The sequence below is a fragment of the Hetaerina americana genome, unplaced genomic scaffold, assembly GCF_022747635.1.
Source record: "Hetaerina americana unplaced genomic scaffold, ioHetAmer1.1.p SCAF_10, whole genome shotgun sequence".
Classification (NCBI taxonomy): Eukaryota; Metazoa; Arthropoda; class Insecta; order Odonata; family Calopterygidae; genus Hetaerina; species Hetaerina americana.
In genome coordinates, this window is record NW_027286070.1 from 64,445,492 (window position 1) to 64,466,682 (window position 21,191).

General features: G+C 33.7%; 1 protein-coding gene across 3 annotated transcripts in view; it reads right to left on the reverse strand.

Moving 5' to 3' along the window:
- Positions 1-2,164: 2,164 nt before the first annotated feature.
- The window catches only part of RSG7 (Regulator of G-protein signaling 7), a 240,943-nt gene continuing 221,916 nt past the window's right edge, over positions 2,165-21,191 (reverse strand). For 2 of the 3 annotated variants that reach the window (XM_071598764.1, XM_071598763.1), the window contains 14 exons: positions 19,172-19,396; positions 17,924-18,020; positions 16,796-16,846; positions 16,531-16,634; positions 16,267-16,318; positions 15,532-15,755; positions 14,321-14,606; positions 12,974-13,097; positions 12,090-12,203; positions 11,240-11,365; positions 10,442-10,628; positions 8,174-8,266; positions 6,582-6,843; positions 2,166-5,512 (listed from right to left, as the gene is read on the reverse strand). In XM_071598764.1, coding sequence (XP_071454865.1) covers positions 6,778-6,843; positions 8,174-8,266; positions 10,442-10,628; positions 11,240-11,365; positions 12,090-12,203; positions 12,974-13,097; positions 14,321-14,606; positions 15,532-15,755; positions 16,267-16,318; positions 16,531-16,634; positions 16,796-16,846; positions 17,924-18,020; positions 19,172-19,366 — 1,719 coding nt within the window. In that variant the 5' untranslated portion in view covers positions 19,367-19,396 and the 3' untranslated portion in view covers positions 2,166-5,512; positions 6,582-6,777. Of the gene's footprint in view, positions 5,513-6,581; positions 6,844-8,173; positions 8,267-10,441; positions 10,629-11,239; positions 11,366-12,089; positions 12,204-12,973; positions 13,098-14,320; positions 14,607-15,531; positions 15,756-16,266; positions 16,319-16,530; positions 16,635-16,795; positions 16,847-17,923; positions 18,021-19,171; positions 19,397-21,191 lie in introns of all 3 variants that reach the window. The other variant, XM_071598765.1, reaches the window with a different exon arrangement.

A 21,191-nucleotide genomic window follows, 5' to 3' on the forward strand; every position in this document is an offset into this window, starting at 1 on the left:
TGTGTGAGTCAAGGTAAGCAATTTGTTCTTTCTGAAAACTCAAAAAGGTATGATTATATTATATTACCCCTGAATGTGGGTAGATGGCATCTACAGATGTGGCTTGCCAACAGTTCATCATGCTCATCAGGCACTTGAGTAAAATGATGCTTCTATGGTTATTAATGTAAGAATTGACCCATATGACATGGGCCAATTTTTACATTGGCAACCGTTTCATTCATGGGCCCTGAAGGAAAAAAATACTCTCACTCAACCTTCACAATAAAAATCTAATTCTACACAAATAGGGTGGTTCCTACCAAATGTGATGTTACATTAAAATGTTGCTTCTTTAACTTATCGTACTGTAAACATTTAAGTTTCATAAAGATTGTACATTCTTTTTCCAAAGCAAGGACATATCTGGACACTTTAAGCCATTGCAATCGATTCTAAATATTTTTGAATAGCATAAAAAATTTCATATTGGCTAGTCTGTAGTATCCTTAAGCATTTAGTGGACTAGGAGTGTGAAAGAGTACAGGGCTTGGGATTCGCAAAGTAGTTTGGCAGTCCTTTGATAAGACATTGAGTGCATAACCCAAACTTTCATGTGGCATGTGTGATTATTTGTAGGGTTTGTTTTAATTCAAGAGTTTCACAAATGAAAATTCTAAATATAATTTGTACCCCCAATTTTTCAACATTCCACTACAGCCATCAAATCAAAGGTTTGTTTGGCAGTTGGTAAAGCACTATGGCATATGAAATTCACGCCTCCTGGAAAGGTGGGTATAGTCAGTTTCTTTCCTTGTTTCACCTGTTTTTTCCCATAAAATGACACCATTTGGGCTCAGCTGATGGTGTCCATATCACTCAGATTTGACCTCAGGATCCTGAAAGGTAATCTAATACCCAGCCCCCATGTAATACCTAACCACAATGCCCCTCATTTTTATAAATTTAAGTTTGAAAAAAAAGGGGTCATGTATGCATAAATATTGATTTACACTGGGTGAGCACAGCCATCACTTCTGAAGAATATTTCATCCACCGGCTTGCCATTTCTGCTACTTTCCCCTCATGTGCTAATTAGGAAGGGAGAATGTTTTTTTTTAGGGGTTTCTATTTGACATTGCACTCACTCATTGCCCCTGCCTTACCCAAACCATCACCTCCACCGTGGATGCACATTGTGAAAATGCCCCTGCCTCCACTTGTGCCCTTATCTTGTTTCATTCCACCTTCAAAAACAAATGTGTTCCTGGTCGTAGGAATCAGTTTCATCAATTGTTACTTAAATTAACCTAATTCTCGTTATCACTATTTACACAGGTCATCGTTACAAATTTTGATTAAAAGTAGAGTTAAAATGGTTTAAAAACTGACATTCAACATTACACAGCAAAGATTAATTGTGACAGATTATTATTCTTTGGCTTAGAATTAATTTGCCTGGGTGGTCTGATATTCATATTCTTTATATTCCTTCTCGTCAGTTACATATGTTATTTATTATGGGAAGGTTAATGATGGTTCATGGGGTTTACCATTAAGATTTGCTCGACAGTAATCAGTAGGTAGGCTTTTAAAGCATTACACAGGGAAGAGGTTAACTTAAGGATCCATTTCCACCATCACAGATAATGTGAAAGTTTTGAAGATGGGATACTGTCATTGACATAGAGTTAAGAAAACAGCAATAAAATTATCCTACCTATAATGAAAGGTTGAATGCAAAATAGGTATAATTTAACATCACATTCAACAGATGGTAGTATATACCAAAATAGGTGTCCTTCTCCGTGGAAGTTCATGAAAGGAGTAAGTAAACATTGCTGGAACCTGAAGTTTCATGGGGGAGGAAGTCAATATGTATTGGTAAACCATTCCCAATTGTATTTTATCTTCTTAAGTATTTTTTCTCCTTCCAAGCCTTCGCTTAAAATGTTAATTTCACACTATCAAAAGCAAAACTCCCCCATTTATAATTAGGTGATATAACAAATGTTTTTTTCCATATGCTCTTTACTATAGAGTACTACGATGAGCCCTTGTTATAATTGAAAATGGGACCATAATTAAAATAAGCACACATTAGGATCTTCAAACCTCATCTAGGAAATAACTCATTGGGTGCTTCGATATCATAATTATTTATTCAAGGGTTCACCTCTAACATCAGGCTTCATAAATAAAAATTGGGAAAAGAATATGGGATGTAGCACGAAAAATCCTTTTTCTGTTCTGCCTCGGTACGAAGATTGGATACCGTAAAGGGCAAACATTTGGGTAGAGATGAGGCTTTCTAGATTGAAACCATAGCCCTCCAGTTACCAGCTGAACTCTACCCACCCCTGGCCACATCACTGTAAGTAAAGCCATTGCTTCAGAAAATTTTGCAATTATTCATAATGACCTTAATAGGAGAGGAATGATAGAAAAAATTTTTCATAACATTTTTTTGAAAATTTTCTTCATGATAGCTGATGATTTAGCTCTTTGGACATCACTGATTACAAACTACTTAGGTGATCACTGGGTTCACAATTGTTGTATCACTGTAACAAACCATGAACTTACAATGAGATAAATTGTAGGTATTCTCTTTTATTACAGTAAATGTGATTCAATAAAACCACATGGATAACACACTGTTTAGTTTGTAATGCAGTTCTGAAAATGAAACATTTTGTGTTCATAGAGAATAGGTAAATACAAAATCTTTCCAAAGGAATTACAACTGTAACAATGAGGCTTTCATTTTTTACCACATTCTGTATGTAAATTTGCTAAGCTTAGGTTTAAATCTCTTATGATGGCCCTAAAAATATCAAGGATTCACAGTAAATTACAGTGCAACATTATGTATTAAACTACATTTTCATTAACACAGTTGCACTCTCACCACCACACATTCCCATATACACAAGATGCAACAACTTTTCAGTAACTAGATATTTTATCTAATAAATATCATAATATGTCTATGTACAAATTTTAGTTACATTATTCCTCTTTCTCTTAAAATATTAAAATAATAGTTTTTACTAATTAGGGGAAAACTGAGCGCACGTGTGAGATCCTCAATTGAGTCCCAGCACTGCCTGCTCGTTAAACACCAGAAAAGGTTTTGTTGAACATGACATGAAATTTATAAATGTCATATAGTAGATGCTGAGGGATTTGACTTCCTTTCTCAAAGTCAAAGGCATTGATCACAAGCATTGTCTACAACATGGAATGATCTGTTTTCAATGAATTTAGACTTGTGGCATGATTTGGTGATGATAAAAGTAACTTGTCTCTAATTAATATTGGTAGATTGATGTGAAAATGTGTTTTCCCGTTACTTTATTTTTGCCAGAACATGGATTCTTTGATATTTTATGTGAAAAAAGGTAACATAATTGGAGACTAGAAGGAGTTAATTGGAAGATGACTAGTAAATTTATATTCACTGCTGACCAATTTAAATAGGTAAGTAGGTAATTTACTGATTAGAGATCACCATTTTATTTAATATATCAAATATTGTGTTCATTTTTGTCAGGCTTGTTGTCAATCAGGAGCTCCTAACTGGCAGTATTTTCATAACCAAAGAAATTATCATGAGGTATGTTTATTCCATTACTAATGCGCATCATGATAATCCAAATTACACCCTGTGCTAGTTCATACAGTTAACAATGCCATTCAAAAACTAGGAAGTCAATCACTTCTATATGTATAACTGTTTCCTGCACAGTATACAAATTATTTGGTAAGTATCTGAATTTCTTGCAAATTAGCATATTTTTGCAACTCATCCTTCATTAAATAGGGTTGTTTTTCAAAAGCAAACTGTAATGAATTTGTTGCAATGGTAAGCATGAATATTTTTATACAACCAAATACATGCAATACAGATCATACTAGATAAAGGATAGTTTCATGTGGGCAGAATTTGTGCTACAATTAACTAGGTTACACAATAGTCACATTGAACTATAATGAATGATGTAGTTTAACAAATAAATCTGCCTCATTGGAATAATTAAGTGTCACATGTAACATCAAAGGATGCCTACCCTGTCTTTTAAATGCCTTCCATAACAAACTGTATGCCTTTGGAGGTTGAAAATAATAGTAAATAACCTTTTAGGTGCAAGTTATCATGACAGTGAACACATTTTTCTTTGAGAAAATGCCCCAACTTTCTCTCTATGCCTGGTAGATAATAAGATTCTTTAATATGTCATCAATGCTACTTTAGCAAGGACCTACACAAGCACTATGTGTGGTATTTCATGGAAGATACAAGTAGTACCTATTTCAGAAAAATGTATAAAAATGACCCCACTCTTTAAACAGCCTTTATAGACAAATTTGAAGCAGTCATTTTACTTTATTAAGCTCTTTTCCATTTATTCTATCCTAGTTGGATTTAATTTAAAATTTTAATTTTGTGAAAGAGAATTTTAAAATGGGGACATTAGGTAAATTACATTTAACTGTAATTCAAGAAATGTTACTGTGCTTCAATTTTATTTTTCTAGCTCCCTTATGACAACACAAGTGATGAAGGAATGTCTATTGAATTTAGTAGAATTTAAAGTTCAGTTGTATCTAAAAAATATATATCATTGTCAAAACTCACACTTCCATGAAAACCTTGGTTAGTTATGTCATATATTGATCTCTAATGTAAAATTTTGTACATTGTAATCCAGACATTTCAGAGGCTTCAGCACACATTCAAGCTGAAAATGTGCATGGCAACTTTGTCCATGTCATGAGGGCAACACATAACCCTCCTAATATACATTCACGTTCCCACATTGGAGGCTTATTCTCTGAAATCACAAGATCTTCTGAATAAAATGTGTGCCACCTACTATGCCTTTAAAAAATCAACGAATTAATTGCAGCAACAATTTTTGAACTAAAAATTTTTAGGAGCACTGGTTTTAACAACATTTAAATTAATACTAAAATGCAGAATATAGAGCAATTAATAAGTGGAAAAAAGTAGAAAATATATTCAAACTGTTAAAAATGAGACATCAATAAAAATTTCAATGGAAATTCTTTCAATTAACAAATTTTTAGATGAACTCCAGGGTCATCAATAGATAAAAAAAACTAAATAGATATAAATGCCATAGTCACTGAATAAATAATATGAAAACTTGTTATGCTAGACTGGAAAATATGTTCAACTATGCATGCTGTCATGAACACCTCATTTGCTGTCTAGGCATTCAATTAATGCCATATGATTTCTTCATAGTTTCTATGATGTGAGTGAGAAAAAGTGATGTTTGTTCCAACTTTATGTTCTTCATTCCATCTTTTCCTGCAGATCAGGAGAGAATGTCCATATAACTGCGTTAAAACTTTGATGATGAAATGCTGAAGAGGTAAGAGGAGTTAAATCTGACAGGATTCATATATTTTTCTGACAACACATATGGTGTTGAAGTGGCAGGCGTAGAGCTAACTCAAACATACTCTCAGAGCACTGCCACGGCACTGGAACTCAGGAAACCTGTGGAAGAAATGGTGCATATTACTGACATATTAAGATAAAATAATGACATTTTTCTGAGTTTTTGGACTCAAGTAAGATGACAAAAAGTATTAAAATTCTTATCTTACAGCAACAACTACCATACAAAGGAATTTGAAAGATTTTAGCTAAAAAATACCATCAACCCAGTATATGAAAATCAAATTATTTTCTGTACGTATCATATTATGTCATTTATGGTACGCATAGTTTCCACAGAGGGCTGTTAATTTTATTATCATATGCATCCCTCATGGTTTGCCTTCTTTTCCTACCATTGACTCTTAGGACTACCATTATTGGAAGTGCTTATGTGGTCATCTTTGTTTGCTTAACTTTTCTGAAGTTGGTCTCAGCAAACGTTTCCAATTCACCATTCATTTCCCCATCAAACAAGGCATTTCCACATATGAGCCAAGTGTGTACTGCAACTTGAGTGAAAGTCTTGGCTATACTGTAATTTCTATCCAGTTAAAAATCAGCCATATGCAATAGCTGTCTCTCTTAAAAAAAAATCTTCATATTTTCAAATTGTATCTTACACTTTGATTTAGAAATTAAGTCATTTGTAACTTATAAAACGACAAAATATCTTTGAAATTACATTAGTTACAGTCCACCGATAATACAAATTCTTGAACCTAATATGGAATTGAAATATTGTGTCTATAATTAACAGAATTAGACAATGATTCAAACCTTACAGTATTGCTGCATGTGTGAGTAGCTTCATATAATTGGAAATATAAGACTGATGTTCATTAAATTTATAGTGTTATTGCAATGCAATAGCTAGGAACAATAAATGCATTTATGACACATGTTTTGCACTTAATTGCTTCATAAAATGGCTCAAAGTCAGTAATTTATCACTTAGGTTGGGAAAATATTTTGATGTGACCTGCAAATGTGTACTAATGGATTGATTTATTTCCCTCAGTATATGACTGGAAAATGTGTACATTTCAACATGAGAGCATTCGGTTTGTTAAATTTACCCTCTGTGAATAGAGAGGATGTATTTCAACAATTAAGACTGCTGTATTACCTTACATGCATGCCTTCTTCCCCTTCCACAACACCACTACTGCACTCCAATTTCTTACTCATAGACTTCCTCATCATTAGGTGTATAATGGAGGAAGAGCCATTCAAGTTGAACAAAGGAGAAGTGTTCTTCACGTGATTACCACACAGATTTGGCGTTGATTGGAAGGGGAGACGGCAGCTGATGACAGTTCAGACTAGGAGGTAGGATTATCCTTTCGTGCCGAGAAAGAAACAATTGATCTTATGCCCTTGACTGACGTCTGAAAGAAAATTTTAAGAAATTAATTTTCTTCAAAGAATTATTATAATCGCAAAGTTATTAGTTAAAATCCTCCAATATAGCATTTAATTTTGAAATTTTGTTGAAACAGAAATAATGAAGTGGCTGTTTGTATATTAAGGAATAATTAATGCTGGTACCAAAATTATTTCCTGACAATAATAGGCCTTGAAATACAAAAATATAAAGATGTGGGATGAATAACACATATACACAAAATAATATTCACTTCATAGCTATTTTTGACTCTCATTACCATTTACCTATTTAACATAATGCCAAGAACTTGACCCATCTCTTCCCGTGCTTTATGTTGTAAAAAAGCTTAGGGAAATTTATTCCATGTGGAAAGGAACTTAATAAGTCTTTTATTTGATCTTGAAAATAGAGTGAAATGAAGTCATAATGGAAGTAAGTACATTTATTAAAATGTCTGTGGTAGCCAGCCAGCATCAACTTTTATGAAGAACTCATCTTAAATTAGCAAGAATGCAATTGTATAAAGAAAAAGCCGTTGAATACCAACATCACTGTCACCATCCTGTCTATGTTAAGATTTACCCTGCAGTTGAAGGATGCATATCTACTTTAGAAATCAAACAAAATGAGATTAACAAAACAAACTTTCAAAAATAAGAGAGGAATATTGAGAGGAGCTTCTTTTTAATGCACTTGTATTTTTTCCACTAATGTCATTGCTCTCTCTACAAAAATAGAGTTTAGGGTGTAATAACAATGCAAGTGGTCATTTTTAGAATTAATCAGGCTTTTTGCTGGTGCACTGTACACACAATGGTAAAACCACAAAATTTCACTCTAAAATGGGGAACTCAAATCTAAAATAGACAGGGAGAAAACTGTTCTTGGAGAAGAGAAAGTACATGAGCATCACATATTGCTATGAAAAAATGGGTGCTGGAGAGGGAAAACTAGTGCTTCAAGACCTTTGAACAGCAACTAGGATGCATATCCCCCCCTTCCAAGACCTCATGGTGAGCTCCATGGTCTAGGAGGCAGAAGAGGAGTTGGAAGAATGGACACATTTTTGTCAGTGCCTTCCAAGAAATACTGATATAGCAAAGAAACTTGTATTCTTCAGAAATGTGCATCCTATTTTATGATGGTGACTTAGCATTACAAATAATGCAAGGTACATGAGTATACACATTGATTAAATGCAAGATTGACCATGATATCCATCCTATACATGGTTTATGGGCATTGCATTACTGATTCCTTTGAAATAGGGCCAATTGTTAATTTTTATTTTTTGAAAAAATAAAATGACTCGTGTATAAATTTAAACTTGCCTTCTTTTTGGCCCCGCTGAGGAACTCTTTGTACATCTCTGATCTCAAATATCTTGAATAGCTATCACTCTTCATCAAGTGGTACACATGTGCCTAGGAGAGTAAAGAAAAAATTGTCAAGTTAAAATTCTATGGTACGAGATTCAACTTTATTGAGCTACGTGATGGATTATGAAAAATAAAAAATTTGAAAGTTACACTGAATGTTATTTAAAATGACCAGTAGTGTTGAACAGTTGACACCATCAGGTGTCTTTCTCTCAATAAAGAGTATGTAGTATCTTGATATCGCTATCCTCTATTTGGGGTTTAATTAATTGTTCACATTCTTATAGGGTTGGCTCAATTAATGACTACAAATGAATGAATTTTCATGCACCAAATGGGTGAGTATTCATACCATCTAATAAAGATTATTAGGTATCATAGAAACTCAAAATAATTATTTATAGAAATGGTTATAACCTCCAAAATTAAATCGGTAATTTCAGGCTTGACTATGTGGAAATTATCCAATGAGGAAAGAAAAATTACCATGGTGTGAATTCTACCTAATGTATTGTAACATTAAGGGGAATTCACAGTGTAATTTTTCTTTCCTTTATAATCCAGTCAAGGCCATTCCCATTGCTTGAATGAAATAATCGAGGGACATTATGTTTAGAAATTGATTTGTGATCAAAATGATGCACCATTTTGACAAACCCATGGAGTCTGCTGTCTTTAGATTCACATGTCATATATCTATCTACTCATTTCTCCCTAGAGAATTTCTAGCAGACTGCTCTGAAACTTCTCATACTTTTTGTTACCACTTGAGAATTTTGCAGAGTTATTGATCAGAACTGAGTTTCCCTGATAGTGGGGAATCGCTGGAGGAGACTCAAAGGAGGCGAGATCCAGCAGAAGAGAAATATTTTCTACCCTAGATATGGAATTCCCCTCCAGAGATAAAATAAGAGAGATAAGGAGAGCAAGAGTGAAAAGTCATAAAACAATGTAAGATTGGATGCACTTCTTGTATGCAAGTACGAGGGCGGCTCAATAAGTAGCCGTGTTTGACAACAAAGGGCATTCCTGAGGGAAGTTTATGCTATCATCGTGTGCTGCCATCTATCAAATGATGGTGAAACAAGTTTCAGACTGATTTAAAGGTTAGTTTGTATTTGGCAGCCATTCGAGTAAGACATGTTTCGTGCATTTCGCTATGATGGAAAAAGAGCAGTATCGTTCGGCAATTTGCTTTTTTTTTGGATGGGAAGAAATGCGAGGAGATGAAAGCAAAGTTGGATGCTGTTTATGGGGACACTTCACCATTTATGACCACAGTTAGATATTGGTTAAACGAATTTAAATGTGGGCGAACATCTGTTTTTGATGAGGAGCGACCAGAATGCCCGGCAGATGTGGTTACCGAGGAAATCATTCAATAAGTCCATGCCATGATTCTTGCTGATTGACGAACGAAAGTGCACAAAGTAGCAGAGGCCGTGGGTGTGCCGACCGGAACAGCAATTAGTATTTTACATGATAAGTTGGCGATGAAAAAATTGTCATCCCGATGGGTTGCTCACGGTGGATAACAAGCACCAGCACATTCATCCGGAGTTGTCGCCGCCAAACTGCCTGAACTACGTTATGAATTGCTACCACACCCCCCATATTCACCCAATCTGGCTCCCTGCGACTTTTTCTTATTCCCTAACATGAAGAAATGGCTCGCAGGAAAAATATTTAGCTCAAACGAGGAAGTTATCGCCAAGGCAGAGGCATATTTTGGAGAGTTCGACCAATCCTTTTTTTGGAGGCATTAAAAAATGACCAGAACGTTGGGAGAAGTGTAACTTTCTAAAAGAGGACTATGTTGAAAATTAGAAAAAAGTTTTTGAAAAAATGGTTTCTTTATTTCTAACACAGGTACTTATTGAACCGCCCTCGTATGAATGCAATATACTATGCTGGTTTGGCCGTATCCAGATAATAGAAAAATAGTTTAACCATCAAACAGATAAATGGGAAAGCCGAGCCGAATAAATGGGTAGGCCGAGAAATTAAAAAAGGAATGTGAGAAAGGTATTTTATACCTACCTTATGATGAAATAAAATATTCATTCGCCCATGAATCACATGCCATATGTTTTTTGTTGACAACATTGTCAGTGAACAATTTATGTATATTTTTAATTCCATAATAATATTATCTTGTGCTTCGATAGAAAAGAATGAATTCGTCAAAAATAGCAATAACCATTTTTCAAGTAAACATACCGCAGCAGTGTCGAACGTCCACCTATCCGGAGACTTCATATTGCGCTTGGTGAGTTCATTTGAGCGTGAGTCAACATTTATTGGACAAGAGGCATCCGGGGCAAGAAATTCAGACCAAATCTCTTCTACTCTTGCTTGGACTTCACTCTGTGGAAGAGATTTTAGATCCTGCACAGCCTCCCAGAATCTGAAGTGGAATAAAGAATGGTTGAATTAAAATAACAGCTTTATTTAGACCATTTTCATTTTTTTATTTAACAATTACCCCAAAAACAGCCAAATTGGCCTTCACAGTGGATAATTAACAAAGTGATCAATAAGTAAGAAATAATAAATAATTACAAAATACATAACAAGGATAGAATGTGCTTAAACTGACACATATGCTATCTTTTCTAATTATCTCCAGAAGTTGCGACTTTGACCAAATAATTAATACATTGCACTTTTAAAAATGTGATACTGCTAGATTTTCCCGGCCAGTAAGCTATTATAGATATACATTCAATCGAACATATCTTATGCTGAATGAACATTTGTTAGGAGAACAGTAGTGAAGGATTTTTTGATTTCAAAATAAAATAGCAGAGATTTAAATTGTGAGCAGATTTTTCCCTTGAGTTAGAGATGAACATGACATGGATATTTTCATGAATTAAAACAAGACGCCTGTATTATTAGTGCTTAATTCTTCACATCCATTTATTTTTCTTTTAAAAATCTTTGAAAAATGAATAATTACTTTATAATATCTTTTATAGTTATCACTCATGTGTTGTTTACATCCAGTGTTCTTACTTGAGATTCTCCCCACTGAACTCCTTATCTAGAAATCGAATAAAATGATCTCTTCCGACTGGGTCACGGAGAAGTTCATGCAGACCAAAAGCCCAACGCTTAACTCTTCTGGTTGGAATCTCCTTCCTGTTCAAGAGTAAAATTATATTTTTAAGTTGAGACAAGAATGATTTTAAAATCACTATTCATTTCATTTCCAATATTCTATTGCCACTACTGCTTTTACTCTGGGAAAGAAAACCTATAGTATTTCCTACTGTACCAAATCTAAATATATTTAATCTATTCAGGGAAATAAACAAATCATGAAAAATTATTTTTTTACAATGGAAACATCTCTATACTATATGTACTATTTCAAACTTTTTGAAATCAGTCTTTGCTACATTAAACTTAAAATTTTTTACCATGAAGAAACATCTTCATTGAAAAAAATCATGAAATCATTGAAAGCCATGGAAGCTTAATTTTGAAATATTGGTATGTTCTCAGCTGAACATTATAAACCTTGAAAGTTGTTGATCCTATTGTTATACCTTTCCATTATATTGTAACAATAAACCTTGCTAAGAAGCTTTCTTTTAAAATGTTTTCCACAAATGTATCTATGCTTTATGATACACTTTCATGATTTTTATTGCTCCCAAAACATTAACACCAAATATTTTAATTATTTACAAGTGATCTTACTACATATCACCTTTTCTCCAGAAAGAGTTAGATTTCAAAACGTTATTAAAAAATTTTATTGTTATAGAGAAACCCACGTCCTTTTTTTTTGAATTTTACAATTAAATAGGTTTAAAGAGGATAATTACAAATTGAATAAAACAGAAGGAAAAAGACTTACGCTGTCTTCTCTTGCTCCCAATAGTCTGGATTGTCTGTCAGCCATGGATTCGGTGATTCCGTAGCTGTGAAAAATGGGTCATATTCCACATACTGTTCAAAGTAAGAAATATACCTATAAAGGAAAGGAGAATGTATCACATTTATTAGCAAGAATATTATGAATGGCATTGTAGGAAATAATTCTCAAGCACTCCCAAATCCGTAACTAATCTTAATAAAGAAATATGTACATAAAGTAAGAATTTTAATCAATAAATAAAATAGAGAAAGTACATGCCATTGCTCCTGTGTATGCTTAATTTTACACAAAGACCTTTAAATCCCTTAGCATCATCAACAAAGGATGGAAAGGAGGAGAAATGATTCCTCGGGGATGGTCAGTTTGGGCTTAAAAAGTGTAGGAATATACCAGTATTGCACCAGCATAAATTTCAAGTATTGCTGAATGCAATACAACCATCAAGTATGGCTAAATAAACATTTACAACATTTTTGGGTGCCATGGTGACTTAATGGGGAACAGCTGTTTAGTAACCATCAGCATTAGGCATTCACTAATTGTGAAAATATTTAAACCTGTGGTCGGTTCATGACATTCCCCTTATACCATTACTAATTACTTGCTTCAGCATTTTGTGAGTTTCTTCCAGAGTCTTGCCCAATTTCAAAACGAAACTCTGTGATTTTATTTTTATTGAGTACTCTTTACAGATATCATTTTATGAAGCCCAATAGTTTGCAAAATAATATCAACAGATAGAGTAAGAATACTGAGAAACTAAGTGGATGCACTCCACACAATTCACTAGTCAAGACTGACTCATGAAATCAATTTACTCTGATTCATTATTCAAATTTGAGGATAGGTCAAAATGCACTCACGCTTCAGCCACTTTGGAAACTTTAAAGTTTCGTCTATCGAGTCTATGACGTAGTCCTTCTATGTCCTTTCGTAAACCATCTGCTGCTGCGATATCAGATGCACAAGACGAGGTAGGAGTTGAAACTTTAACAAAAGAAAAGAGTTTTGATTAAAGCATGAAGTATTTAATCGACAAAACAATAGCTTGAAGTCATTTAAGGATTGTTACCAAAAGAAAGAAATTGAAATTTCATAAAAATTTGATAGCCCAAAAGTGATGCTTGAGACATGGAAGGATGATGAGGTCTTGATGGCCCAGAGATGATAGACTATTAATACACCATCTGCATACTGTCCGACGGAAGGCACCACTAAGTTACTGTGGCATTAGTATCGAAAGCTGATTGGGAAATTAAAACTTCCCAGCTTAAGTATTACATAGATGTTAACAAAACTGAATTTATGATAAAGAAAGTGTTCAAATTTGTTCCAAAATTTAGTCTGAGTTTGAACTACATAGGAGAGAGCGTACTTAATTAGATGAAATTCGAAGAAGATAATATGGATTTAAAAAAATGTTATAGGAAAAAAGTAAGCGTTATATCTACATTTGAGAACATATGATGGAGATGCCTCCAGTTACAATGAGAAAAAGTCAACACTAAGACTTTTGAGAAGAATTATGTCACTTGAATTCAGATTATGAAGGAATTATTATAACTACACATCCCTAGGCAGTCCTCAAAATATTCAAGATTACATAAAAAGAGTAACAGTAGATTCAGATTCAGTCCAGAGGATTTCACATATTTATCAGCTTTTTGCTGACTGCACCTTCCCCATGCTATTTGTTTGACCCTAAAACCCATTTACTCTCAAAACTTATACCTAAACCATCAATTTCTCAGTAAAACTTCAGTAATTGCATGCAATGGAGAATGAGAAAAACTGTTTTCATTGATGCTGATTTCATGTGCATTGCAAATTTTGGGCTCTTGCCATGTGCCAAAACTTGTTATTTTCTGTACTGCCTTATCCTATCTCCTGCCCCCTGCAATGACTATATGTACAAATTAGAACACCATGATTAAATATTAGGAATACTCTCCTGAGTTGGTAAATATATGTTTCTTTTGTTGCTGTACCTTATATTTATACTTAAAAAAACAAATTCACAGATGCTTAGAATTAACAGAAGAATGACTGTTAGTATTCAAAATGCATCCTCCCACAGACAGGTATTTATTCATTGGATATAATAAGAATTGAAAAAAATATATCTTAACATAGGTTTAATTTCATTTGATACAGCACTAACATTTGACTAGCACTTAAATAGTGCATGAAACTTCCAGATGACAACTCACTTGCTGTTCCAGTGTTTTGGTCAGAACCATCATCTCCTCCCTCTTTGGCCTGCGATTCTACTTTCACTTCCTCTCCTTCCTTGGCCTTCTCATTGCCCTCACTAGAAGACTCCTTCTCTGGGACTGAGGGTGATGTAGAAGCAGCGGGGGCTCGTTGAGCAAGAGGGTTTTCTGATGTGGGCTGTTGCGTTATTGGTTGCACTGAGGGTGGACTCACTAATCGATGGGGTCTGTTTACTCTGCAGGCTTTCTTTATATCCACCTCTGTTGTATTCACTGACCCAGGCTGTTGAAATGGAGAGCAGGAAAGAAAGAATGTCAATCAATATTTTTCATTTTAATGATCATGATTAAAATTTACTAGGAGATCTTAATGACATCATACTTTCATCTCAAAACTCAACAGACTAGACCAGTAACATCCAAACATTTTTTATGGTATTACATCTATTCAATTTGAGTTTTTACATGGTCTGCTTTCCATAAAAGAATTTGTACACCCAAGCAATTTTTTTTTCTTGGAATTCCTTGCGTTACTGAAGATCAATAGCAAGTATTTGTCATTACATAATCAACTTTAATGTACGAATAAACAGTATCATAAAATCCAAGCAGAGAAATATTTTAAGTAGCAATCTAAAAAGCAATCCACATGTCTTTAAACATATTTGCAGATCATTCAATGAGATTTTTGAGGAATGAAGGAGTAATATAACTTTTGTCAGAAAAGGAGAGAATTCAGCAGAACATATCTGTGTAGTAGTAAACATTAAAAGTATGCTGAATTGGAAATATCAAAATGAAAATATCTATTCAAGTGATGAATTTTTTTAAATGCTATAGCTAGGCACTGTGATTGAATTTTGAATAAAATAATATAATTTTTTAAAGGAATTTTAAGCCTTATAAAAAAATGTTTATGTAATGAATGACATTATTTGGAGTACCTATTTAGTGTAGTAAGTACATAAATTTGGATTAATAAATTAAAGAAATACCATACCAAAGAAAAAATATTCACTATTAAAGAGAAAAATGAAAGCATTGAGGTATATAATTTCAGACACAAGCAAAATGATTTGAAGCACTATCAACAAGAGAGTATGATGACTAAATACACACAATTAATTTCCTTTACAACAATTTAACGCTTAAATTTACTACATTAGTAATTCTAAGCATATGATAGAGTTAATGAAAAAGAAACTAACCACTGGCCGGTGAACGTCCCAGAAGGCTCTTTCCTGTGAGTCTAGTACCTTTCGCTCTAATTTGTCTCTTTTCTTATCAACTTTGCTTTGCGCTTCAGCTTGCATAAAGATGAACTCCCACTTCCGAGAAAACATTTTTTGTAACCTAGCAAGGTTTTCAGCTTCATAGTCAGCCAATTCCAACCTTGTTTTGTTTTGCATTGTTCGTTTGCACAGGTACACAGCTGTCAAAACAAAATTTTATGATATACCCTATTAAAATTGTTTCACTCAATATATTTTTAATGGAAGACACTTAAGGCATATATTTTCGGTTGTTTTCCTTCAATTAAATGGATTTATTATCGAAATATTTAAATAATGCTTCATAGTTGGCTTTTGAAAAAAAAATAACTGTGGAGCAATTGATTCCTTGATCCAATTGATGGAAAAACTGCTTTTGTGGACTTAGTATTTTTATGCATTTCACAGCAGTTATATTGACTTCAATATATGTGCCCGTATTTTAGCACATATTTATCAGAATCTTATGCACAGTTTTACCAGGATTACTTCACAAAATTATATAGATTAAATCTTGAAAAATATTCCTCCCAAGAGAGAAAAGGAAAACATATGGCAGGAGATAACAGTAATTATGATTAAACTTTATTGAAAGTATTTTTAGTGAAAATTAAAATTATGAACCCTAATTATTAGAAATATAAATCTTGGCCGTTTCATTAAGTGGCTTACCATAGTCAGTATTTTCGGGTTCCCAGGAATTTGATGGCCAAAAGTAGGGTGTCTAATGAAATAAAAATAAATGCACTTTGATTAATCACACCAATGAAGCTTATTACTGAATAGCATGACATACATGATAAATAGTAACAAGAAGATGAATAATGACAATTAACTTAGTGATTTCATTCCCTTAAGAATAATTTGAGATGACAATTGACTTTTCATTAGCTCATTTGTAGCAACTTCAAATGATAAAAAGGAAAGTGAAGTTACCTGAAATCTATAGAAGGTCCCATCATTTTTAACTGTAAGCAGGTGATCATCAATTGGAAAAAAATAACCATGGGCAGCCATTAAATGGGCTAAATGTTGAGCTTCTACAGGGACAAAGAAGGGAATTAGTCCAGATTAAACCACAATTAGAATTACAATTAGAAAGTCTCAAACAGAAATTAGGTTTATAGAATACTCTATCAAAAATGACAAAATAAATTTTATACTGAAAGCATTAAATTACATATATTTCAAATTGACATACCTTGATCATCTATGTCCAAGTTTTTCATCATCCATGCTACTAAATCTGAACCTGTGACAGGAAAATAATTACATTTTGTAGAACTGAGGAATGCAAATTAAGGTGATGCACATACACACTTCTCTGTAAACATCCCTTTACCATGAACGGTTTACAGGAGAGAAATTTAATTGCTCAAAACTTTTAGCGGCCACTTCGCCTTTTGGATACTGATGTTCAATATTGGGAGGACTCTATGTTTATCATAATTTTGGAACATACCAATTGAATTCACATACTATTTGAGCAATAGTTGTAGACTGTATAGACCTAAAACGTGTTACCAGTTTCGAATGGCCTTACACTACCCACCTCCATTCTCCACCTGCTACTCGTTCTTGTGTAATGCCTCTATATTCTGTGATTATTTTATTAACTTTGCCTTGTCTACTCTTTCAAACACCTCAAAATAAATGAAGGAAACCAAGACATCCTGATTAAAATTTCCTTTCCTAGGTATGTTAACGCCCTAATTTCTTAAAAATGGAATCACCCTCACTGATCTTCACCTTAAGTAATACTGAACCTACTTTTGACTAATCTCTTGTTGACGACTTAATTCCACCTTTACCACATTTAACTTATGGCCCCAAATTCTTAAATATCACTATTTTACTAAATTTTGTACAAATTGTACCTAATGAAGTCTTCTACCCAAATTCTTTTTTTTACGAATGCTACATATAAACCTGACCAAAACTTTTTTTTACACATTTGCAGACCATCAGAGAGTGTCATATTTTCCAATTACTCTGTTTGCCTTCAAGTATGTGTTATTCTGATGAATATCACTGGTAGTTAGCAGATATTTTTTCAGAACATTTTTTAATTTCCTCCACCCTAATCATTTTATGTGGGGTATCAGGTTGTGTCTTGTTAGGCAAGGTTACAAAATGTAGGCATATTCTTTTTTGTCATACATCCAAAACCTACCTTAAATATTATTCTACTTGGTATATGATCATGATATGGTGCCAATTTAGACATCATTTACTCATTATTTTCAAGAAACTTCATTTGCTGGCATTTGTTTCATTGCATTTCAGGTAATGATGATTTAAGAAGTCACCAGTTTGACTAAAAACATACCCGTAAACACCGAAGGTATTTTGGACATAAAACTTTTGACTGTTTTAACAGGCACACCGGTCGTCTCGTCCTGCATCTTCTCCACGATCTGCTCCATCTGCAAATGGCAATAAAAATAGATTGATAAAATAAAAGAAACTAAATATGTATTTTGAAGAAAAGCATCAATTCAATAATTTCAAGAAGTGAATTGCATATTGAATTAGTTTTATATTTTGCAGAATTTTTAGACCTTAGATGCATAAAGTGAGGGTACATATTAAGGAATTAGACATTTAATTCTTTCTGAATGTGAATTCAATACATATACAAACATTTAATGCATTACTTTTCTAGAAGCTATTTCAATTGATTTTCATATGTTGCTATTGGATTTCAATTTTACGATATGAGTTGATTATATAACTAATTAAGATTGTGATTAGTAGCACATGTCTAAAACAACAAATAGTCAGATTAGGAAATACAGGGGGATTGGTAAATAATTCTGCTGATCAAGGATTTTACAAATGTAAAAATGAAGGTAACATTTCATATATATAATTTTATGACAATCAACCACCTCTTATTAATAAACATAATATGTATTCCTAATAATTACATATAGGCTCGTTAGGTGACCGACAAAATATAGCCAGGGTGTAGAGATAGATATTTATCCCAGCAATGCATTCTTATTGGTAATGTTTAATATCTTTATCATTTTTCATTAAAAAATTATTAGAATTGCATTAATGGCTGGAATTGGTATGTCTTTATGAATTATGAAAGGTTATCTTTGATTTCAGTGGAATTGGAATTGTGTACTATGCTTTTCCTTGTATTTTTCTAATCTTGTCAGCGTGGTCAAGAGGGGATTCAGTGGAATAGGAGACTTTTGACAAGGATCTTACCTAATAGCATAGACAGGGGACAAGACCTTCAGATTAAAAGTAATATGAGTAGCAGGCATAACAGGCATTTTTTTCTAGTACAAATGTTTCAGATTAATGATGAGAAGTTTTACAAGAGAAACAGTTTCTTCATTAACTATTAGAATAATCTATTAAGACTCCCCTTTATAAGAAACTCCCCTTGACCCCATTCCGTAGCATACCAATTGTAATGACACAAGTTGAAGCCATAAGAAGTAGTAGCCAAAATGTTAAACATAGTTCATCATGGTAATACTACTTTGATAATAAATACAAGCGACTAAAAAGTGTTCCAGGAGGAGTTAGACACACCAGTAAAATTACCACCACTTACTTTTTTATAGACAATATGGTTGGGTGTATCCTCATGACTGGTTTGCATTGGTTGGTGTTGCTTCTGCTGGTTGGACAGCAACATCTGCTGCCCTGTCTGTTGCTGAACATTTGTGTTGGATGTTCCTGCGGCTTGCCCATTGTTAGATTCCGTCTTCCTCCTGCTGCACGATTTGTCGGAGCTCATAGTGACCATCACATGGGAGTTAAGAGCCACATTGCCCTTCTGTAAATAAATGGAATAATGTGTGTAAAATATTGTTGTAAACTCATGAATTATAATGTCACCAGAGAAAATAATAACATAAATTAGTCTGAAGACCATCAACATCACAAAATAGAGTAAAATTTGCTATGCCCATAAGAAATGTTTTTTCTAATGTATGCCAATATATGACAAAGTTCATATCCTCAAATTTGACACCGATAAGTATCTCTATTAGATTCAAAAGTGACATTTTATTACTTCAAATATTTCTTCTGTTGTATTTTGCGTGAGTCTTAAATACTTGTATATGTATGCTCTACATTACTGCCCACACTCTTCATAAATACAAAAACTGTGAGTTTGCAGGTTAAGTTTTCTTGCTTACAGTGAAAATAACACAGGCAAAAATAGCAATTATTCTTCACATGGATAATCATTGTTTTGGGAATCATTATATTCTGTTTGTACTTCTAAAAGGAGAGGCACAGCATTTTATAATTTTTTTATAAGCGTAAGCTTGGAATTACAGTTTTACAAATGCTTTTACCAAATAAAAGTCAGACGCAGTTTTATTCTATACACAACTCCTATCCATAAAACTCACTCAATCTGAGACCTTTGAGAGATATTTTAAAAAAAGTGGAACGAATTAAATTATTTCAGAAATTTTTAGTCTTATGGACACCTGTGAAATAATGTTGAATGAAAACAATGCAGCAGCTACCAATTTCACAATAAATTTTACTCCAACTGTTTGGGGTTTAATCAAGAAAGATAAGATCGTAAAATACTTCAGGGAAGGGCCAACACCAATTGAATGGCTCAGGCCGAAATCTTGCCAATAATTATAATTCTAATAGAAATATTTCTCATAAAATTACGTGTCACTCAGTTTAATAGTGTTTGAATAATCGCAATTCAATAATTTACCATCACCGCACACACGGATGGGTATTAGGAAAATGTTCACGATAAATGTCAATACTTGCATTTCCCGAGTTCTGCAATGCATTAATTTTTCACGAATATATGCCATAATTTTCCCTTTCTTATGGATGAGGAACTAAAAACAATGCTCAACGTATTTTCGAGAACTTTATTATTTAATAATTACTCTGATTTATAAGAATTGAAAACTGCTTGATCAGGAAAGTAAATTTAGATTCTCATTTCCGACGGGTGTTAGCAATAAATGTCTCTTAGGAGACCAGTCCCATGTTCACTGGAAACTAAGGAAGGAAAAAAATGGTTCCGATGACTAACGATGATGATTAATAATGCATTTCATATTCCGTTAAAATTTGGAGCTCCACATTCGTCATGATTCTCGTGCCAGCCGAATGTAGCATCTCTCCCACTGACCTTGGCGCACATAATTCCCGAGTGATTCAGGTTACGAAGGCATTAGTCAACCGCTCCAGAAAGCCCTGAACGTAATTCTCCCTCGACACAGCGCTATTGACTTTATGGTGTCGGGAAATCCTCTCCAACATTTCCGCCTCACATCTTTTTCCCCACTCCATCTCGGAACAAAGATGAAAAATCTGAGGAGATCGCCCTCAATTTCATGACTGGAAGACTTTTTCATTTCTCGCACGTCCTTTTCATTTTCTATTTTCCCTTCCCCACGAAATTAATCTCCTTTCGTACTAGCTAGCGTCGAATGATGTCGAGCATGCTGCAAAAATTAGGTGCCTCCCTCAACATAATTCGTCCATCTCCGCAAATAAATCCGGGTACTATTGGCACCGAAAACATTTTTGTATGCATTACATATATCATGGGATATAAGGTAGAAGAGAAATTATTTCAA